At 43.9% G+C, this 20,268-nt stretch overlaps 1 protein-coding gene across 2 annotated transcripts in view; it reads right to left on the minus strand.

Annotated features, from left to right (window-relative positions):
• Nucleotides 1–3,260: 3,260 nt before the first annotated feature.
• Nucleotides 3,261–20,268, minus strand: part of LOC147419287 (transcription factor ILR3-like) — a 37,658-nt gene continuing 20,650 nt past the window's right edge. The window contains exons 2-5 of one of the 2 annotated variants that reach the window (XM_086506375.1): nt 4,336–4,386; nt 4,147–4,224; nt 3,878–4,040; nt 3,261–3,677 (exon numbers count right to left, since the gene is read on the minus strand). In XM_086506375.1, coding sequence (XP_086362501.1) covers nt 3,396–3,677; nt 3,878–4,040; nt 4,147–4,224; nt 4,336–4,386 — 574 coding nt within the window. In that variant the 3' untranslated portion in view covers nt 3,261–3,395. Of the gene's footprint in view, nt 3,678–3,877; nt 4,041–4,146; nt 4,225–4,335; nt 4,399–20,268 lie in introns of both variants that reach the window. The other variant, XM_086506373.1, reaches the window with a different exon arrangement.

A 20,268-nucleotide genomic window follows, 5' to 3' on the forward strand; every position in this document is an offset into this window, starting at 1 on the left:
AGAGGGGATTGGTTTTGAGCGTGCCACCACAAAATGTACCTTATCATTAGGAATATTTATGTTGTTGTAAATGATGCCTATGAACAATTCCTTTTTCTTGGCCAAGTGGATATAGCTCTTATGAGCTTCAGCTCTAGCCTACAAATTCAAATACATATGCCGGAGGGAGGTGCTCACTCCTTAGGCTACATGGGATTGTAGTTAGAGATTGTATCTCCTCTCATATATTTGGCTGCATGTTTGTGCTCTCTCTCTCTCTCTCTCTCTCTCTCTCTCTCTCTCTCTCTCTCTCTCTCTCTCTCTCTCTCTCTCTCTCTCTCTCTCTCTCTCTCTCTCCCCCATGTGTGTGTGTACATATGTATCTATGCTTCGATCACTACTAATGTTTTGCAAGTTTTTTGTGCCATCTTTCCATTGTAATCATGGTATTAGAGCTATCAAAACTCTCTTTAACACATGGCTATGTAAATGTTTGTGGTCCGAGATTTTTTTTTTGAAATTTATCTTTTTGTGGCATATTTTGCTTTGAGTATCTTGCATCTATATGTAAATTTCTTTGATAAGCTCAACAAGAATAGTAGTACATGAGGCTAAAAAGAGAGCAGGTTAGTAGTTGTTGTATAACTAGATGCCATGCTTACATAGATCACCCTTGACAAAAGAAGAAATAAAAGACAAAAAAAATTTATGTACAGAGATGCCACCACATTTTTTGTATGTTTAATTAGTGAAGCGGTCTGACCTCTTCTTAAAAAGGAAGACTCTGGCACAAAGAGAACTTTGATGAATTGATTACTACTCCCAATGGACCTTATGAACACCTGGATTGAGGTTGAATTGAGAGATTCTTTCTACCATGATAAAATTTTAAGCCCCATGACCCATCTCTCTCTCTCTCTCTCTCTCTCTCTCTCTCTCTCTCTCTCTCTATGTAGATATGTATGTATATATATATATATATATATATATATATATATATATTATTGTTGATATTACCTTTCGATATCTCCATGTATTAGGATAGAGAAACATAGAATATAGAATGTAGAAGGCACCCTAAAGTGAAGTTGGCACTTAGATTTTATGGTCCGTTGAAGATACTCTTTTAAAAAATGATCTTGCATTTTTCTTAGGCCTCCTTTGACACTAAAACAAGCTTATTGATACCACATAAAGGGCCCTTCTCATTGAGGAAGATGAGAAAAAGAAACTCTACTTCATCATGACCTCACCACTGCCCCCATAGGTGACCTCGTCACTACCCCCGCAGCTTGGTCAAAAATTATTGTTCCACATTTGATCTTGAGCAACAAAAATTTTGGGCATAGAGACATTGTTAGCCCTTGATTTAATTAAGTTCTTACTATTTTTATCCAACTCATATTTTTGGTGTGGTGTCTTTCTTTCAAAGGGTTTTTGGTCTAGGCATCTTGAGAATAAGTGTTGCAAATTTTTTACAACAGTCCTTGAAAGCCATGAAAATGGCTCTTTTGGGCCTAATAAAATGGGTCTTAGAGGAGAAGGGAGAAAGACGTACATATATAATTTGCATGTTTTTAGGCGCCCAAATAGGTTCACTTTTTAATGGAAGAAAGTTCACAAAGGGGCACGAATGATATGCCCAACTTACAAAAGTGTTTCAAACAGCACAACACATTTAAGGTATTGGCAGATGCAAAACCAATTTAGCCAAGTGGATTGACCAATGATCATGATGTGTGGATAATGAAGACGCTTAATTTGGTAGTGATTATATAAAAAAAAGCTTGCCTAATCTTGGCTTCTCTTGCTTTAATTTTTGGTTAAGGCATTTGCTAGTTAGGAGGTACGCGACTTCCTCAAATGTGGATAAAGCATTGCAAAGGTAATCAAGAAGCACTTGTGTGCAATGGCATTCCTACCAAATAAAATAGAAGACTCCAATGTGCAATAGAAGCAACTCCAAAAAATTGTTACAGAAAACATTCTTTCTCCTCTTCAGATAGCATAGAGCTGATAAACAAAAGCAGGTTGTTAATTAGGAGAAGCAAAGGTCATGAAAAGGGCTAGACATTTGAAGATTTTGCCACTCAAAAGATTGAGCAGAAGTTCTCAATATAGGGAATGAGTAGCAATGCACTTAACATTTCTAGGGTTATAAGAACCAAAGCAGCATGTTTCCCACTGAGGCACATTTGCTACCATCACATACTTCTATCTTTCAACAAATTTACATGCCGAAAACAGAGCTACACGCATAAAGCTCCAATAGAAGAATTAAAATATCAATGAATTGACACACCAAAATGCACTGTTCGGCATCCAAATGCATGACTTGTCTATATTCATTATAAATTACCTCTTGTTCCAATAACACTAACAGAGTGGTTCTAGAAACTAAAATTAAAGGACTAGATTCGCATTCAGCTTGTTTCATTAAAAAAAACTTGGCAGCAAACTTTCACTAGCCACATGAAAACAAGTTGTTCCAAGTCTCGACGCGCTTTTTACAAGTTATTTAGGAACGTTATGTTCCTTGAATGATAGGCTTAGTAAAGCCAAACTGACCAGCACTTTGAAACGTCTGATTAGTGCATGAAATTGTGTACTTGGATCTAGCACCATTTCTGGCTTTCAAAAACAAGCCTTGGAGAAGAATTGATTGGCAGACATTTGGAAAGTTCATTATTTTGTAAAGGTAGGACCTACTTTGCACTTGAAGCATTGAAATTTGAAGGACCCTCTAGACATTTAATGTGTCGTTTGACTATCTCTACTCCAAAGTGCCTATGTGAGTCCTAACATTGTTCAACAATGAAGTGAGAAGGTCAAATGGCCATTTGAAACACACTTGAAAGCTGAAAAATGTATACCACATGCATTAACACAATTCTTAGCAGTATCAAATGATTGTTAGCAACAATGCTTGGTCCCCCGGATATCCAAGAGAAAAGAGTTCCAAAAAAAGAGGCCGAGGTGTACCCGCAGCAAAAAGTGGAGGATCAGCTTCAACAAATCTTCCACCTTTCCTTTGCCATAGTAATAAGCTCATCATTACATTTCCAAAACATCCGTGCTATAAAAGAGAGAACATCAAACTGGTTTTACAGAGATGGAACCTAAAGTTTCTAACAATACACACATGAGAGGGCAATGAGGGGAACAACAACAAAAAAAAAAGCAAGTCTTCACCTACTCAATGTCCATCTTTTCACTTCAGTGAAAAGAGGTAGATAGGGAAGAATAGATCCGAGATAAACATTTTGTCTTAACAATGACACTTCATATGAATTGCGACAAACGATTTATAAGACAGTTGGTACCAATCTTGTCCAAATCTGAGCAGAAGTTAAGAATCATGATTCTTAACATTTGGGCAAAATTGGGCATCATTTTCACATACAGCACCCAGAAGCCTATGCCACTGGCGGCCTCAACATGTGATCCTGAGATGTATCGAGTGCAGCGGGAGGCATCCATTGCCACATGCCCAATCCCATACCTGGGAACCCTGGAACAGATGCAGCCTTGCCACCAGCAACTTGGTTTTGTGCGGCAAATGCAGACATTGCAGCATGCACAGCAGCAGGGTGTGGTAGATATCCTGCTGGCATGCTCATTAACTTCATCTGTTGCTCCAGCCTCTCTTTCTCTGCCTTTAACCTTTGCTTCTCATCTCGAAGCTCGCCCTTTTCTATCTGCAACGATTGAAAACTTCGATTTTTTTAACAATGTGAAGAGTCACAATTAGAGAACAAGAAATACTAAAAAATACCCCTGAAAAAAAAATTCACCTACTATCTCTCACATTGGCCTTCCATGTACAAAAAGACAATGCTTACTTAATGCCCCTCTTACAACGAAATAGGAAGAGAAAAGTTTGCCATCAGAAAAAAACCTTCAGTTTTTTTATAGATTCCCGAAGCTTTTCGTTGGACTCATTCAGCTGCTGAGCTTCAGCCTTTAGCTGATTTAGTGTACGAAGTGCATCCGAAAGAATCACTATCTTGTCGGTTTTGGGAGTTCTCCCAGGCTCTAGGAGGGTGCCCAACTCCAAAAACCTGATTCATTCATACCCAGCTGCTGTTTAAGACACAACTTCAATATGCCTACATGCACAAGAATGGAGGCATGTCACTTTGTAATTTCCAACACCAACTAACTTACCTGTCATTTAGTCGATCACGGCGCATCTTTTCGCGACATGCCTTGCTAGAAGTCCCTCCACCATGGTCATCTCGTGCTCTACATTTATAAGCATTTGCTTCATCTTACCCGAATGCTTCTCACTTGCACTAGAATAAATACACCTTAACAAAAGAGTCTACAACATGAAAACTAGGAAAACATAAATACCTCTTCTTTGATCCTACTTTTTCGTGATCATCAACGTTGGCCGCACAACAGCTATTGTCAACACTATACAAAAACTCTCTCTCTCTCTCTCTCTCTCTCTCTCTCTCTCTCTCTCTCTCTCTCTCTCTCTCTCTCTGTGCATTACATAGGAATCGACCAGCGGTCCATACACAATAAATATGGGAAAAACCTTGAAGTAAGAAGTACAATGAGATCAAGTCTACACAAATCTCTCTCTCTCTCTCTCTCTCTCTCTCTCTCTCTCTCTCTCTCTCTCTCTCTCTCTCTCTCTCTTTTTTCTTTGGAAAAAGTCAGAGCTGTATATTACTGAGTACAAAATAATCCCGAGTACAAAATAATCCCAACGGATGCCAAAATAGCCTATCACGCGGGGTGTACAAGCTGAATGAAAGAAGGAGAGCCACTATAGTGACTACTCGACTAGAACAATCTCATGGTGGTCGGTGTGAGGAATGAAGGAGAAACCACTGAGGAGGGACATAATGCCAAGTAATCTGACCACCTGTCAATGTGAAGAAGAGTGGGGATCGTGCCCAACGTCGAAGAAAGGCAAATCGACGAGCCTCGGCTGCTCTAGATGTACCAGAGGAGGAATCCCACTGCCAAATCACGGTGTGAATGGTGTCTAGCCAAATGGCAGTGAGGATAATTTGGCAGTGAGGATATCCTGAAGCAGTTGTGGAGCCGCACTGAGAATGTGAAGACAACGAGCTCTCCAAATATTCCATAGTGTAATACTAGTGATGACTGAGAAAACTGCATCACGTGTCTGCGTATCTCCCTGCCAAGCAATCTGTGGTATCATAGCCAAAGTCCCTCGTCGATAACCAGTGGAGGTAAGCATGAAGGCTGGATCTGTGGCTGAGCCCTCGTAGAAAAGATGCGGGCCGAGCATCGACATCAACCATGAGACAGATCCCCAAGTAAGAAATCCATGCTGAACACCTGATCTGTTGAGTAGAGAGCAAATTGCAAGCCACACTACATGGGAAGCTGAGCATGACCAAAGACAGTGAGCAGGTGACTCAAGTTGACGCAAAGGGCAGCGAGTACATAACGGATCATGACCCATAGTAGCTAGCCAAGTCCCAACTGGTAGTCCCGCATGAGCAATCATCCACATGAAAAAGGAAATACGACGAGCAACATGTAAATCCCAGATCGCGGACCAAAACTGTTGCAGATAGGCATGAGAGAGGCCTGAATGTAACCAGAAACGCATTCGAGTGGGCTGCTGAGGTTGCTGTCTCATCAATGCTAATCTTCCAATCCGGACAGTGTACTCAAAGAAAGATACGGGTGCCCCTGTGGGATCTGAGTGAGGCCAATGCCACTCTCCTGGGTCCCAGTAAAGCTACGATAGGGCACGGCCCTCCCACACCCAAAGCCTCCAAAGTGCAGCATCAGCGGAAGCAAAACGGGGATCAACACAACGACGCTTCCCGCGTGAGCCAACTACTCGTATGGCCTCCCATCGAGCACCGGAGGAGATAAGTAGTGGAGAAGTGGCCGAGTATGTCAATCGAGCATGAATCCCCTGAGAATTGTCAGTATCAACTGTGAATAGCATGGAGTCCAAACGAACTAATAAGAGAGTGCTGCGGTCAAAGAGGCCTTCCCAGCCACAATGAGGAGGCATCTGAAGTGTGCCGCGCATGATTGCATCCCACTGTGAAGGAACGGCAGAATCAATCTCAAGCAGTCTGTCTGGCACCCCACGACCAATGTCATAATGTTCTGTCACAAAATCTGCATCCAACATACGTGTCTCATAAAACAACCGCATAGAGGCTGCAGGGCCAGAATCCCAAGCAGCCCAATCAATGTGAGTCCTCTCTCCAAGCTGACGAGGTGGATGAACCGAAGAATCAAGAACTGTAGCATTCCAAATGAGAGGCTGGCGCTCAATCTCCTCACGAAATGAGGGAGGTGAGCGTACGATAGTCTGTCTCATGGAAACCCAAATCTGAAGGAGCGATCGTAGAAAGGGTGAGAGGGTGGAAGTAGACAAAGGAGCATCCGTAAAGAGAAAACGATACCCTGAATGCCAAGTAGTGCTCGGGTAAGCCAAATGAGAGGACGACAGCAGCCTCTGAAAGATAGGCACTTCCGCCGAAAGCATTCTATGCAACTGTGTATCAAAACCTGAATCACCAGGAAGGCACCAGCAGTGAGGTGAAAACAGAGCAGCTGCAATGGCAAGAGCTCAATATATATACCCGCCAACCTGGAATCATCTGGCAGCAAAAGGCTAGGGATTAACAGAAGGGAGAGAGCAATTGATGGTGAAGATGATGGAAAAGAAGCATCTGATATCAACAAGAAACTGCAGGAGGAAGCCACGCTGTGAGTAGCAAAGCGCTGCACTAGCTGCTGACAAGGAGTTGTCAGTCAGTATAAAGACGAGTCCACGTGCTGAAGGTGGATCAAAGCTGGAAAGGAACTCCAAGAAGAACACAGCCATGTGAAACCTGCTGCAGAATCCTGGTAGGAGAGCAGCAAGCTGCAACCTGACAACCCAAGGCAACCAAAACAAGAAGAAGACAAAAGGTAGAAACAGGATGAACGCAAAAAAGACAAGAAAACAAGAAAAGAAAACGTGTTCTGAAAACAAACTTCCCACATCCACCGACCCACCCCCACCAGAAGTGAGCAAACACTCACACCCCCGAAACCTAGTCTTAAGAGCACGATGAAAGAAAACAGCAAAACCATGCTACACACACACACACACACACACACACACACACGAGCAAGGAAATGCAAGCAGAAAGAGAACAAAAATAAAGAAGGGAGCACCGGAGGATGCGCGGGCTCGAGGAGTGCAGGATTGGGCCGAGGACAGGAGGGCAAGAGCACACAGAGCCAATGGCGCAGAGGCTCGAAAACAGAGAGAGAGAGAGAGCTCGTACGATTTGGGGAAAAGACCTTATAGTCTTTGTGGTCTTTGCCCACTTTTATTATGAGTGACTTTAAAATAATGTCCAAGCTCAATGTGAACCTGGACAAAGTATAAAATGTACAAAAGGGAGCCTAAGCCTTAGGCATTTAGGCCTTTAACCCAACAACCTCCCACTTAAAGGCATAAATGACGCCTTTAAGCTATCCAACTCCCACCATCTGCATGCAAAGCTCATGTTGAGCCTTGGCAAGACTCTTGGTGAGAACATCTACAGGGTTATCCTGTGTGTTGATCTTAGTCAAGGTGACTAGATTATCTTCCAATACCTGACGTATAAAGTGGTACCGCACATCAATGTGTTTGGTACGTGCATGAAACATGGCATTTTTTGCCAAATAGACAGCACTCTGGCTATCGCATCCCAACACTGGAGTACTAGCAGGCATGCCAAGTTCTTTTGTAAGTCTCCCTAACCAAATGGCTTCTTTAGAAGCCTCAGTGGCTGAAATATATTCAGCCTCAGTAGTACTCAATGCCACGATTTTCTGCAACCTAGAACATCAAGAGACTGCACCATCAGCAATAGCAAAACATATCCACAAGTAGATTTCCTAGTATCCAAGTCACCTGCCATGTCTGCATCACAATATCCCTGCAACTTTAGGTCACTTTTGCCATAAGAGACACTTTGATTTTGTACCTAACAAATATCTCAAAATGCATTTGACAACTTCCCAATGTGCTTTGCCAGGATTCGACATGTATCGACTGACAACTCCCCCTGCATAAGCAATGTCTGGACGAGTAGCAACCATAGCATACATAAGAGAACCATAAGCAAATGCATAAGGGATTCCCTTCATTGCTTTCAATGCCATCTCATCCTTTGGGCAATCTGCTTTGCTGAGCTTAGTATATGGAGGTAAAGGCACTCCAAGAGGCTTAGCATTAGCCATGTTAAACCTGTCCTGGCACGTTTTCAATGTACTTTTCTTGAGACAAATACAATATGCACTGGTCTCTTTGCCTTGTAATCCTTACTCCAAGAACGTGTTCAGCTGCCCCAAGGTCTTTCATTGAAAATGCAGATTTCAGTTTCTGTTTAAGAGCATCTACAGTGCTTCTTTTCTTCGCAGCCAGCAGCATATCATCTACATAGAGCACAAGAATGACAGGGCTGCCATCTTCATCAAGTCTTTTGTACAAACAATGATCTGCATGGCTTCTTTTGTAACATGTTTGAGCATAAAAGCATCAAACTTTTTGTACCATTGTCTAGAAGCTTGTTTCAACCCACATAAGCTTTTATTGAGCATACATACCAAATGTTCCTTTCCAAGAATGACAAAACCTTCGGGTTGCTTCATGTAAAGCTCTTCTTCAACATCACCATGCAAGAAAGCTGTATGTACATCCATTTGGTCTAACTCCAAATCGAGGGCAGCCGCTATGGCAAACAATACACGTAATGTGGCCATTTTTACTACAGGAGAGAACACTTCCTGAAAGTCTATGCCCTTAGTTTGACTATATCCCTTTGCAACAAGCCTTGCTTTATACTTGGGTTTTCCATCAACCGTCTTGATTTTGTACACCCATTTGTTAGGAATGGCCTTCCTTCCCTTGGGCAATGCCACCAAATCCCAAGTATCATTAGCATGTAAAGCTTTGATCTCTTCCTGCATAGCACGCTCCCACTTCTTACTATGATCACATGTCTTAGCCTCTTTATAAGTGAGAGGCTCCCCTTCGTCTGTCAGCATAATATAATGCAAAGAGGGATAATATCTACTCACATTCCGCCTTGGACGAGTAAAACGCCTCACCCAATGATCCACATTATTTGGAAATGGGTCTACATCAGGTGGAACAATGATATCATCAACAAAGGGCTGCTGTACATCATTTTCAGCCCTGTTTTCAGCATTGTTATGTGGGTGCACATGCCCTTCAGGAGCCTCATTTTTATGTCCAACATCTCTGGCTCAAACACCACTGGTTCATCAACATTTTTAGCCATATGTGGTGCATCCCGATGGTCAAAATTAGGCATAATAGGTGGCTGTACATGCTGAAATTTGACCTTCTTATGGTCACCATTAGAGGCACAATTGTTTTTAAGCAGCCTTGCCTCATTAAAAACAACATCCCGGCTGCGTATAACCTTTTTGAGCTGAGGTAACCAAATTTTGTAGCCCGTTTCACCTTCTTCACCGTATCCCATGAAGAGGCCTTTAATGGACTTTGCATCCAGCTTACTCCTCAACTCAGGTCTTACATGCACAAACGCTTCGCAACCAAAGACGCGTAAGTGATCATATGAAGCAGGTTTACCAGACCAAACCTCTTCAGGGATGTCACCTTTCAAAGACATGTGAGGGGATCGATTACATATATGCACTGCAGTTTTTAAAGCTTCTCCCCAAAATCCATGAGGGAGATTAGCTGTGGACAGCATGCATCTCACCCTCTCACATAAAGTCCTATTGTATCTTTCAACCACACCATTAGAAGAGGGGCTGTATGGAATAGTAAGCTCCCTCTTAATGCCCAAATTTTCATTTGTGAACTCACCTCCATTATCCGTACGCAAGCATTTCAGCTTTTTACATGTTTGGGTGGTCACAAATGCATGAAATTTCTTAAACGCAACAAAGGCTTCATCCTTAGATTTGAACAAATGAACCCAGATTTTTCTAGAACGATCGTCAACAAAAGAGACAAAATAATGTGCACTCCCCATAGATTTAGTGGGCATGCTACAAACATCAGAATGTACAAGATCAAGCACATTAGATTTGCGAGAGACATGGGAGTAATAAGAAATTTTCACTTGCTTGCCATATTGACATTCATTACAAAAATCAAGCTTTGTGCCTTTAGCATCAAGCTTGTTCAAATTACAAAGCTTAGTAAGGCCTTTTTGGCTCATATGGCCAAGCCTCTTATGCCACAACTCCATATGTGAGTTAATTTCAACCAAAGCAATAAATTCTCCCAACAAGGCCTTTCCATGCAAGCTGGAAAGTGTCCCTTTCTTTGTACCTTTTACAATCAGCCTTGAGCCTTTTGTCATCTTCCATGATCCTCTCTCAAACAAAATGCTGTAACCATGCATATCCATCTGACCAACAGAAAGTAGACTCTTCTTGATTCCTGGCACATATCTAACATCATGCAAGACAAGCTCATTTGTGCCATCTATAGAAAGATGAAGAAGAAAGCCAGAAATGCTTCAGTTGCTGATGCAGTGAAGAAGGAGGCTTGCTTCAGATGTGGCCAAACGGGTCACCAAATCAAGGATTGCCCCAAGAAGAAGAAGACGCAGAAACCGCAAGGTCGTCCTTCGGTTCAGATTCACGAGATCTCAAGTAACTCTGATGTTGTTCAAGTTGAAATCCATCATTTAGCGCACAGTTCATGCACTAATTGTACTTTTAGCACCAAAGTGTTTGATAAGCACGATCTTCTCCGTTTCCCCGGGAAGATCAATGGTCACGACGTGACCGTACTCCTTGATAATGGAAGCTTACACAATTTTGTGGATGCAAAATTGATGCAGAAACTGAGCCTGCGGACGCGGGACAGTGACCATGAGTATCGCCTGAAGATGGCTCGTGGCGTGGATAAGGATGTATGGAATCGGATGGTTCCAGACTTGTCGCTCAAGCTGGCTGATTACAAAGAGAACCTGGATTTCCACATCATGCGCCTGGACAGAGCAGATGTTATTTTAGGAATTCCATGGTTTTATGATAAACAAGACTCATTGTATATAGACTATGTACATCACTCTCTTGTTTTTGTTAAGCAGAACATGCCTCATGTATCTGTGTCGCTTTGTAATCAGAACTCTGTAAATAATGGTTTTGCAATACCAGTTGGTACTGCTTTGGAAATGTATAAAGAAATAAAGTCTTTTGATGTTGACTTCTATCAATGTGTACCATCTGCTTGGTTTGATTCATTAGTGCTTGGTACTTCTGTCACTGAATTTCGTAAAAATGTTTCATGTTCTTCTGGAACTTAGGGATTGCGACGAATCCAACCTTATATCATGACCGATTTCAAGGATGTTTTTCCTGATGATCTACCTCCTGGCTTGCCGCCTTCCAAAGGAGTAGATCATGGCATTGAGTTGGTGGCTGGTAGTCAGCCCTTCTCAAAGCAACCCTATCGGTTTAGTAAAACCGAGGAGGACGAGATTCAGCAACAGCTGAAGGATTATCTCGACAGGGGTTTTGTTCGGCCTAGCAAATCCCCGTGGGGAGCGTCAGTGCTACTTTCTCGAAAGAAGGATAACACTATGCGCTTCTACGTGGATTACAAGGGGTTGAATAAGCTCACTGTCAAGAACAAGTATCCGCTCCCGCGCATGGACGATCTGATAGATCGGCTCCATGGAGCGTTGTATTTTACGAAGATAGACCTGCGATCAGGCTATCATCAGATACGGATCAAACTGGAAGATATTCCTTAGACAGGCTTCCATACGCGTTATGATCACTACGAGTTTTTGGTCTTGCCTTTCGGTTTGACCAATGCTCCAGCTACGTTCCAGCAGATGATGAATGATCTGCTGAGACTATTTTTAGGCAACTTTGTTGTTGTATTTCTCGATGATATCTTGATCTACAACCGAAGTTTGTCTGAGCACCTACTGCATATACGCACTGTCCTCGAAGTATTGAGAACTGAGAAGCTTTACACTAAGGCTTCTAAGTGTGAATTCTTTAAGAAAGAGCTTCTGTACTTGGGTCACATCATTACTCGCGATGGAATTCGCGTCGACCCTGAAAAGTTGGATAAAGTGCGAAATTGGCCCATTCTGAAGAATGTACGCCAAGTAAAGTCCTTTTTAGGCTTTACTCGATTCTTTCGCAAGTTTATCAAGGATTACTCTAATGTTGTTGCTTCGCTTACGCAACTTTTAAAAGGAGGGGTAAAAGGGCCGAAGACTTCGAGTCCTCATCGTAAAGGTAATCCCCCTGTTGTCTGGAATGAGCGCCTCGACGAGAGCTTTCGAACACTAAAGCACTTGGTGACTACTGCGCCAATATTGCACATTGTGGATCCTAGCAAACCGTTTGTGGTTGAAACGGATGCTAGTGATTATGCTATTGGTGCGGCATTATACCAGGATGGACGTCCTGTTGCGTTTGAAAGTAAGAAGCTTTCTGACGCTGAGATGCGCTATCCAACGTATGAGAAGGAGCTTTACGCCGTAGTCCACGCCCTGAGGAAATGGCGGCACTACTTGTATGGCTCTACGTTTGTTGCATGGACAGATCATCACTCCTTGCGCTATATCTGTGATCAGGGTGATCTCAAAGGCCGGAAGGCTAGATGGGTTGAGCTTATGCAAGAGTTTGACTTTGAAATCCGTTATAGAAAAGGATCCAGCAATTGAGTTGCCGATGCGCTCAGCAGGATTCCTGAGATCAATGCCTTGTCTATGGCTGAAATCTCGACGGATTTCTCTCTCTCTCTCTCTCTCCGAGGGCTATGTCGTTCCGATGGCCATTTTGGCAAGATATGGAACGAGGTCGAAGTGGGGCATGACTCGCATACAGGCTTGGGTGATCCGGAGACCCAAGTGAGTCATGCTGGAGAGACGAGACAGCGACAATACTCCATTAGAGGTGGACTATTGTTCAGAAATGGTAAAGTCTGCGTGCCGGAAATCGATGAGATTCGACAAAGGATTTTGTGCAAATGCCACGATGTTCCTAGCGCTGGGCACCCAGGCATCCAGAGAACTTTGGCTTTGGTCAAGCGATATTTCTATTGGCCAAGGATGCGCTCTTACATAGAGAGCTATGTGAAGAGATGCGCTCAATGTCAGGTCAATAAGGCAGAGTGCCTTAGAAAAGCTGGCCTGCTACATCCATTGGAAATCCCAGATGCCGAGTGACAGAGTATTTCCATGGACTTCAACGTTGGTTTGCCAAATACTAGTCGGGGCAATGACGCTATTTGGGTTGTGGTCGATAGACTCACAAAAATGGCGAAGTTTATACCAACGATGCTACATCCATTGGAAATCCCAGATGCCGAGTGACAGAGTATTTCCATGGACTTCATCGTTGGTTTGCCAAATACTAGTCGGGGCAATGACGCTATTTGGGTTGTGGTCGATAGACTCACAAATATGGCGAAGTTTATACCAACGAAGTCGACAGTAAAAAGCCATGAGTTGGCGGTTTTATTTGTCGATCAGCTTTATAAGCTGTATGGTCTCCCAGAAGGTATCGTCAGTGATCGAGATCCTAAGTTCACTCGCCCGATTTTGGCGAGATGTCTTTGCTCACCTTCAGACGAAGTTGAGTATGTCGTCTTCTGACCATCCTGAGTCTGACGGACAAACTGAGAGGATGAATCAGACGTTAGAGGACATGTTGAGAGCCTATGTCTCTCACACGCAGTCTAATTGGGAAAGGTATCTTCCACAGTTAGAGTTTGCCTATAATAGTAGCAAGCATTCTGCTACTACTGGATTTAGCCCGTTCATGCTGATGTATGGATTTGAGCCTAAATCCCCAATTGCTATTGGCTTAGAGAAAGTCAAGGAACGCCAAGCTCGTGATTTCCTGTATGACATGCAGGAAATGCTCGAATTGGCTAAGGATAGTATAAGAACGGCTCGTGATCGAGTCACTACTTATGCTAATCAAAAGAGATCTCCAAGGACTCTAGATGTGGGACAATGGGTCTATCTGAAGATATCCAAGGATTCCAAGACTATGCGAACAGGAAAGCATTATAAGCTTTCAGCTAGATATTGTGGTCCGTTCTTGATCACAAAGAAAATTGGCCACGTTGCCTACAAACTGGCTCTTCCTTCGGATGTTAGTGTACATCCAGTGTTTCATGTCAGCCGCCTTAAAGTAAAATTGAGCGAAGCCGACGTTGTTGTGCCTATCGAGGAAAATGTATGGTAAGATATGCAAACTGAGTATATTCCTCGAGAACCAAAAGCAGTTTTAGATCATCGTACCCGTCATTCGCGCCAAAAGGCTTATGACGAGTACTTAATTAAATGGAAGGGTCAATCTGAAAGGTTTGCTACTTGGGAACCTGTTAGCTTTGAAGGCTCAGTATCCCCACTTCATTGATGAGGACATCAATGGTTCTTAAGGGGGGAAGTATGTTATGTCCTGCTCACAGGAGAGGGGATCTAGCCCAGATGCCGTTGGGATGGGCGTCCAGTGTTCAGGCAGACGTAGTGTGAACCCGGCCAGTGTGGCCGGCCATTATTATAAAAGGGATGCCAAGGCCTCATTTATAGTTATCGACCCCCACTGACAGAGTGCCAGTGGTTAGCCCGCGAGGCTAGGAGTACGCGAGGTCACCTCGAGGAGGTGAGGCCGGGTGGTATGGGACGCTCGGTCTTACCGGTGCATGCCTACGTCCTCGGACGCTGGCCCCAGCACGGGGGAGCTGTCGGATGGTGGCTACGGTCGGGTGGTTCGTCCGACGCGTGTCTGTAGGCAGTCTGTGTGGCCGTGAGATCCACTCTCTTTGTTCGTTTCAACATCACAATGCAACGCAAATGCTTACATATGCATGTTACAAGACACAATAAACAGCGCCGCTGAGCACTCCCCCAAGACAAACGGTCTACGGTCTGCAGTATAAAGCTACTCAAAGTCTACCTCGTCACTCCCCCCGCAAATAGCCTAAAAAGGTTTGGGCCATGAGCTCAGAGGACTGTACAACCAAACGCTCCCCAGACCGTAGTCTGCGTTGCTTGGAGGTTCAAGCATACAACCAAACACTCCCCAGGTATCGGCCTGCGTCGTTCGGAGGTTTTCTAGCATACAGCGGAACGCTCCCCAAGCATCGGCGTGCGTCGTTCCGAGGTTCAAACAATACCAAAACAGTATTTCTCACTTCTCCACCCGGGAGTAAAATCACCAATTATTGAAACCAGTATTTAAAACCAGAGTCAAACAATTCAAATTGGCACCAAGACAGGTTTAAAACAGATAGCACCCATTTCAAACAAATTTCAAATAATATTTTCTCAAACAATGTTCAAAAGTATCTAACTAGAAAACAACTAGAGAGGTCATTCAAGGCTTTGTTCGGACAACCGAACTTTGAGGACAACTGGCTTGTCCTTCTGCATCACGATTATGGTTTGGTTGCGGACCTGGAGAGTTGCATCATTCTTGTCGTGCCAGGGCATGCCCAAGAGAACGTCGCAATTGCCCAACATCATAATGTGGAAATCGGCTTTTCCATGATAATCTTGTATAGTCACTGGAAGTGCACCAATGACCGGTACCACTCTCTGAGTTTGCCCCGTGGCTAGCTCAGCTTCAATTTCTCCACCCGCTGCGTCATAATCAAAGTACATCTGCTTAAAGAATTCTGGATGGATGAAGTTCTCCATAGCTCCAGGGTCAAAGAAAATAAGGGCTTTCAAGCCGTTGACTTTTCGATAAGCTTTGCATAATTCATTAAAACTCTTGAGATGTATACCATAAATATCGGATACTAGTCCAATAGCAGGTCTAGCCTTCTTGGCTGGAGGTGGCCACGGGGATCTGTCTGACGTGGGAGCAGAAGGTTGCACTGAGAACGTCGAGGCTCGCTCAGGACATGTATTGAACGTATGCCCTGTTTGGAAACATTCGAAGCATCAGCCTTCTTGTAACAAGGCGTCTAATTGACGTTGTGTTAGACAAGGCCGTTGAGGTTGGTTTTCACGGGATTCGCGAGAATTTGTTCGTTGTTGCCGGGAATTCTGGTTAGTGGCCGGAGATTCTTCTGTGGTAAACTCCAACTTTCCTTTCATGAGCTTGTAGCCGACCGCAGCATGGTCCATAAGCTCTTGCATGGTAGAGACTGGCTTGGAGAGACAATATTCCTGCAATGGTGATGGTAGTCCAATGGTGTAGCGCTCGCACTGTGTAGCGCTCGCACTGGTCCTCCAAGGAAATGAACTTAAAGAAGGACACCGGAAGGTACACCTCGAGAAACCTTTGGTTATAGTCGCCCATGGTTTCGATGGCAAGCATTTTCAAGTTGCCCCACTCTACCAAAATACGGACTTCAAAGATCGAAGTCATGTAACTACGTGCAAAAACTGTCTTGAAAGCTTGCCAGGTCCTTGGAGCATGCGGTTGTGTCGCGATTGAACTCCACCATCGCATAGCATTATCTTTAAAAAATCCCGCTGCTCGAGAAATCTTAGATTCTTCAGTATAGTTCCCCAAAGCATAGATGTTGTCGAATTGTTGTAGGAACTACAATGCTTTCTTGCGATCGTTCACCCCAGAAAAAGTGAAAAATTTGACTGTCGTGCCACCATCTTTGAAATCTTTGGGTTGGTTAGGCACATATCTTGAGTATGGAAAATAAGGGTATCCATATGGGCTCCAACCATTGTAGCCTGGTGGCGACGATGGTGGAGGTGGTGGCAATGGCGGTGGCAAAGGCGGTGGCACTAGATCAGGGTCAGATGGCTGCACGATATTCCTGAAGACTCCCCCCATCGGAACAGACGGCTGAGAAGGTTGCCAATTGGAAGCTCTTGTACTTTCTGATGCCGGAGGAGGAGGTACCACCTGGGGCATGAGAGGGGGTAACATGTAGTTCAAAAATTGTTGAAAACTTTGCAACATCGGAAGATTCTGCTTAGGATGCCGCAAAAGAATGTCGTGAAGCTCGTTGAGCAGAAATTGCAAATATTCTGATGAATCCATGAATTCTATGTCTTGGGTTCTTTATGGCTTATGCCCTGTAAGACAGAGCGATGAAGACGGGAACCCGATGCACGATGAAGTAAAAGTGAGAGTGGCTAATAAGTCCGGGGTCGGAGCGCGAAGATTCTTCAAGTAAAAATTCCAATAGCTCTGTCTGCTCTTTTGTAGGACCGGTGTGCTTTCAGAAAAGCACACGCCTGATGCTCTGATACCACTGTCACAAGACAGGCACCACGTGCCAATAGAAAAGAACACACAGAACTGACTTTTAGCACTCAATAACAACTGAACAGAGAGAGAGAGAGAGAGAGAGAGAGAGAGACACGACATGCGACACGGAGTGGCGAAATTCCACACCAGAGAGTATTGGCCCCTAACCTTGGCGCCCCTTTCAGTATTTCTTTATATTGCATCAACACAGTACAAGCCGGTATTCCAGTCTCTGCATCTTCTCCAGGAAGCATGCCAGAGAATGAGCCCTAACCTCATATTTAAAGACCCTTGTCCTGAAAAGAAGTTACAGTGAAAAACCTTCAAAACTCAAAAGCTTCTGGTCCAAAAGCAATGCCAAAAAGCTGTCAGTGCGTTTTGCCGAATTCCATACAACTGCCATGTCAACAGTGAGTGCAAAACGCAGAGCATCTATACAGTTGCCATGTCATCAATTTTTGTGTGTGTGTGTGTGGGTCCTGCTTTATTTTATTTCCTTTATGTCACTGGGGCCCCATCGGACAGGGTCCCCATAAGTTGGTAGGACTTCTTCTTCTGTTACTTGTTCTTCTTAGGGTTTAGGCCCCTCGGCCAGGATCTGCAAGTTGGCTCCATTCTTCAGGGCTTTGACACGTAAGCAGTTTGTGACAATTATCCACCATTTACGGGTCACCGCGGCTTTGATACCACCTTGAAAGGTGTGGAGCGATACTTCTTTTGGTCGAGACTCAAGAAGGACGTGGACGATTTTGTACGCAATTGCTTGGTATGCCAGAAGGTCAAGTTTGACAGGCATAAAGCACACGGATTGTTACAGACTTCACCCATTCCCACTCGCCCCGGGGAAAGTATTGCAATGGATTTCATTTTCGATCTCCCGAAGACACAGAGTGGGCACGATGGTATCTGGATTGTTATTGACAGATTTAGCAAGCAAGCTCATTTCATTCCAGTAAAGAAAACAATCAAGCCGGATCATTTTGCGAGAATGTTCATTGCCCAGATATTCAGATTACATGGCATACCTACGACAATTGTCTCTGACAGAAATCCCCGATTCCCGAGTTTGTTTTGGAAGGCTATTTGGGAGAACATTGGCAAACGGTTGTAGTTCTTGTCATCTTTTCAACCGCAGACAAATGGGCAATCTGAGATTGCAAATTCAGTCGTACTGGATTTGTTGAAGTCTTCTTCTTTGGATCAAAAGACTACATGGGAAAAGTATTTTGCCCTTGGTGGAATTTGCCTACAAAAACACGATCCACTCTTTGATGGGGAAGGCGCCGTTTGAGATTATTGAATTTGCTACGAAGGTTCCACCCTTCCTTAGCACGAAAGATAAGATTTTTGAAGCCAACCAGTTCACGAGGGACTTGGACTTGGTCCGGGAGGCTTTAGAGAAATTTCAAGAAAGACATAAGAAGACAATAGATCGACATGGTCACGATTTGAAATTAAAGGAGAACGATTGGGTGCTCTTACGTTTTGAGAAGGCACGCCTGAGAAACAAAAAGGAAAGAAGTGGCTTTTTCCAGAGCTTCGCATGAGATACTATCGACCTCTCCGAATAAAAGAAAAGATAATTGATGTCTCCTTTAGACTAAAGCTGCCCGATACTTGGGGAATTCACAATGCTTTTCATGCGAGTCTCCTGAAGCCTTTTAAAGGCGATGTGCCCGATGATGGGGAGCCAGATGAGCAACCCAAAGTGGAGGAAAACAAGGAGATACTTGTTCCAGAGCAGATATTGGCACATAAAGATAGAAAGATAAAAGGTAAAGCGATAAGACGGTTCTTGGTTAAATTGGATGCGAAGTGGATGGAGGAGGAGAACCTGCCAGATACTCCTCAGATTGTGAATCTTTACCTTGAAGCATTCGGTTTAGCATAGTCTACTCCGATAGAACCCCGATTTCAGCTTGGGCAGAATTTGTTGCAGCGGGCTTGCACAAGAGGGGAGTCACTCCAATCCTTTGTCAACAGATTGCCCCGATTTTTGATAATAGAGTCACTGATGTCTCTATTGGGTTTCAGGGATACTATGGGCTGACAGTATTCTGCTGTAACGACTTTAAGACTTGGAATTCCTGATAATATGATACTGATTTGTACTTGACTTGTTTGAGTGCGGGAACTGATAGACGAAATGACTGCAGCATTTTGGAGACATGATTGCAATAAGGATTAGTTAATCGGGCATCTGAGAGATCTTGACTGGATGTAGATGCGATTGCTAAAGACGTTGCCGATTAATCATGGTCTGAGATTCGAATGAATTTTGAATGTGATTTATCCTGTGATGTCAAGTGATGTCCTGTGATGTGACTGTCAATTGGTACATGTGCTAGATGTGTTGTTCCTAGTGTGTCGGTACTACCAGTTGGTGTCTACTAAGAAAATACCTCTGTCTGTTTTGTAGGCGTAATCGAGGGTGATTACAATGCTTTCAAGAGGGGGGTATGTCACAAACTGGTGACGTGTCATGGCCCTGGACACACTTAGAAGTGAGGCAGCAGAGGACACACACACTGTCACAAACTGTTGACGTGTCAAAGCCCTGAAGAAGAGAGCCAACTTGCAGTGCCGGCCGAGGGGCCTAAACCCTAAGAAGAACAAGTAACAGAAGAAGAAGTCCTACCAACTTATGGGGACCCTGTCCGATGGGGGCCCAAGAGACATAAAGGATTAAAATAAAGCAGGACCCACACACACAAAGAAAGACTTGCGCCAATACTGATGACGTGGCAGTTGTACGATCAAAACCCGAAAATTGTGTTGACATCATGACGTGGCAAGCTGTACGGAATTCCGCGTTTTGCGTTGGTTGATGACGTGGCAACTGTACGAAATTCCGTAAATTGCACTGACAGCTTTTTGGCATTGCTTTTGGACCAGATGCTTTTGAGTTTGAATATTTTTCACTATAAACTGCTTTTGGGGCCTAGGGCCTTTAAGTATGTGCTAAGGGCTCATTTTCTGGCATGCTTCCTGGAGAAGGTGCAGAGTCTAGAGTGCCGGCTTGTACTGTGTTGATGCAATATAAAGAAATACCGAAAGGGGCTCCAAGGTTTGGGGCCAATATTCTCT

Source organism: Adiantum capillus-veneris, chromosome 29 (genome assembly GCF_014529385.1).
Source record: "Adiantum capillus-veneris isolate H3 chromosome 29, ASM1452938v2, whole genome shotgun sequence".
NCBI lineage: Eukaryota > Viridiplantae > Streptophyta > Polypodiopsida > Polypodiales > Pteridaceae > Adiantum > Adiantum capillus-veneris.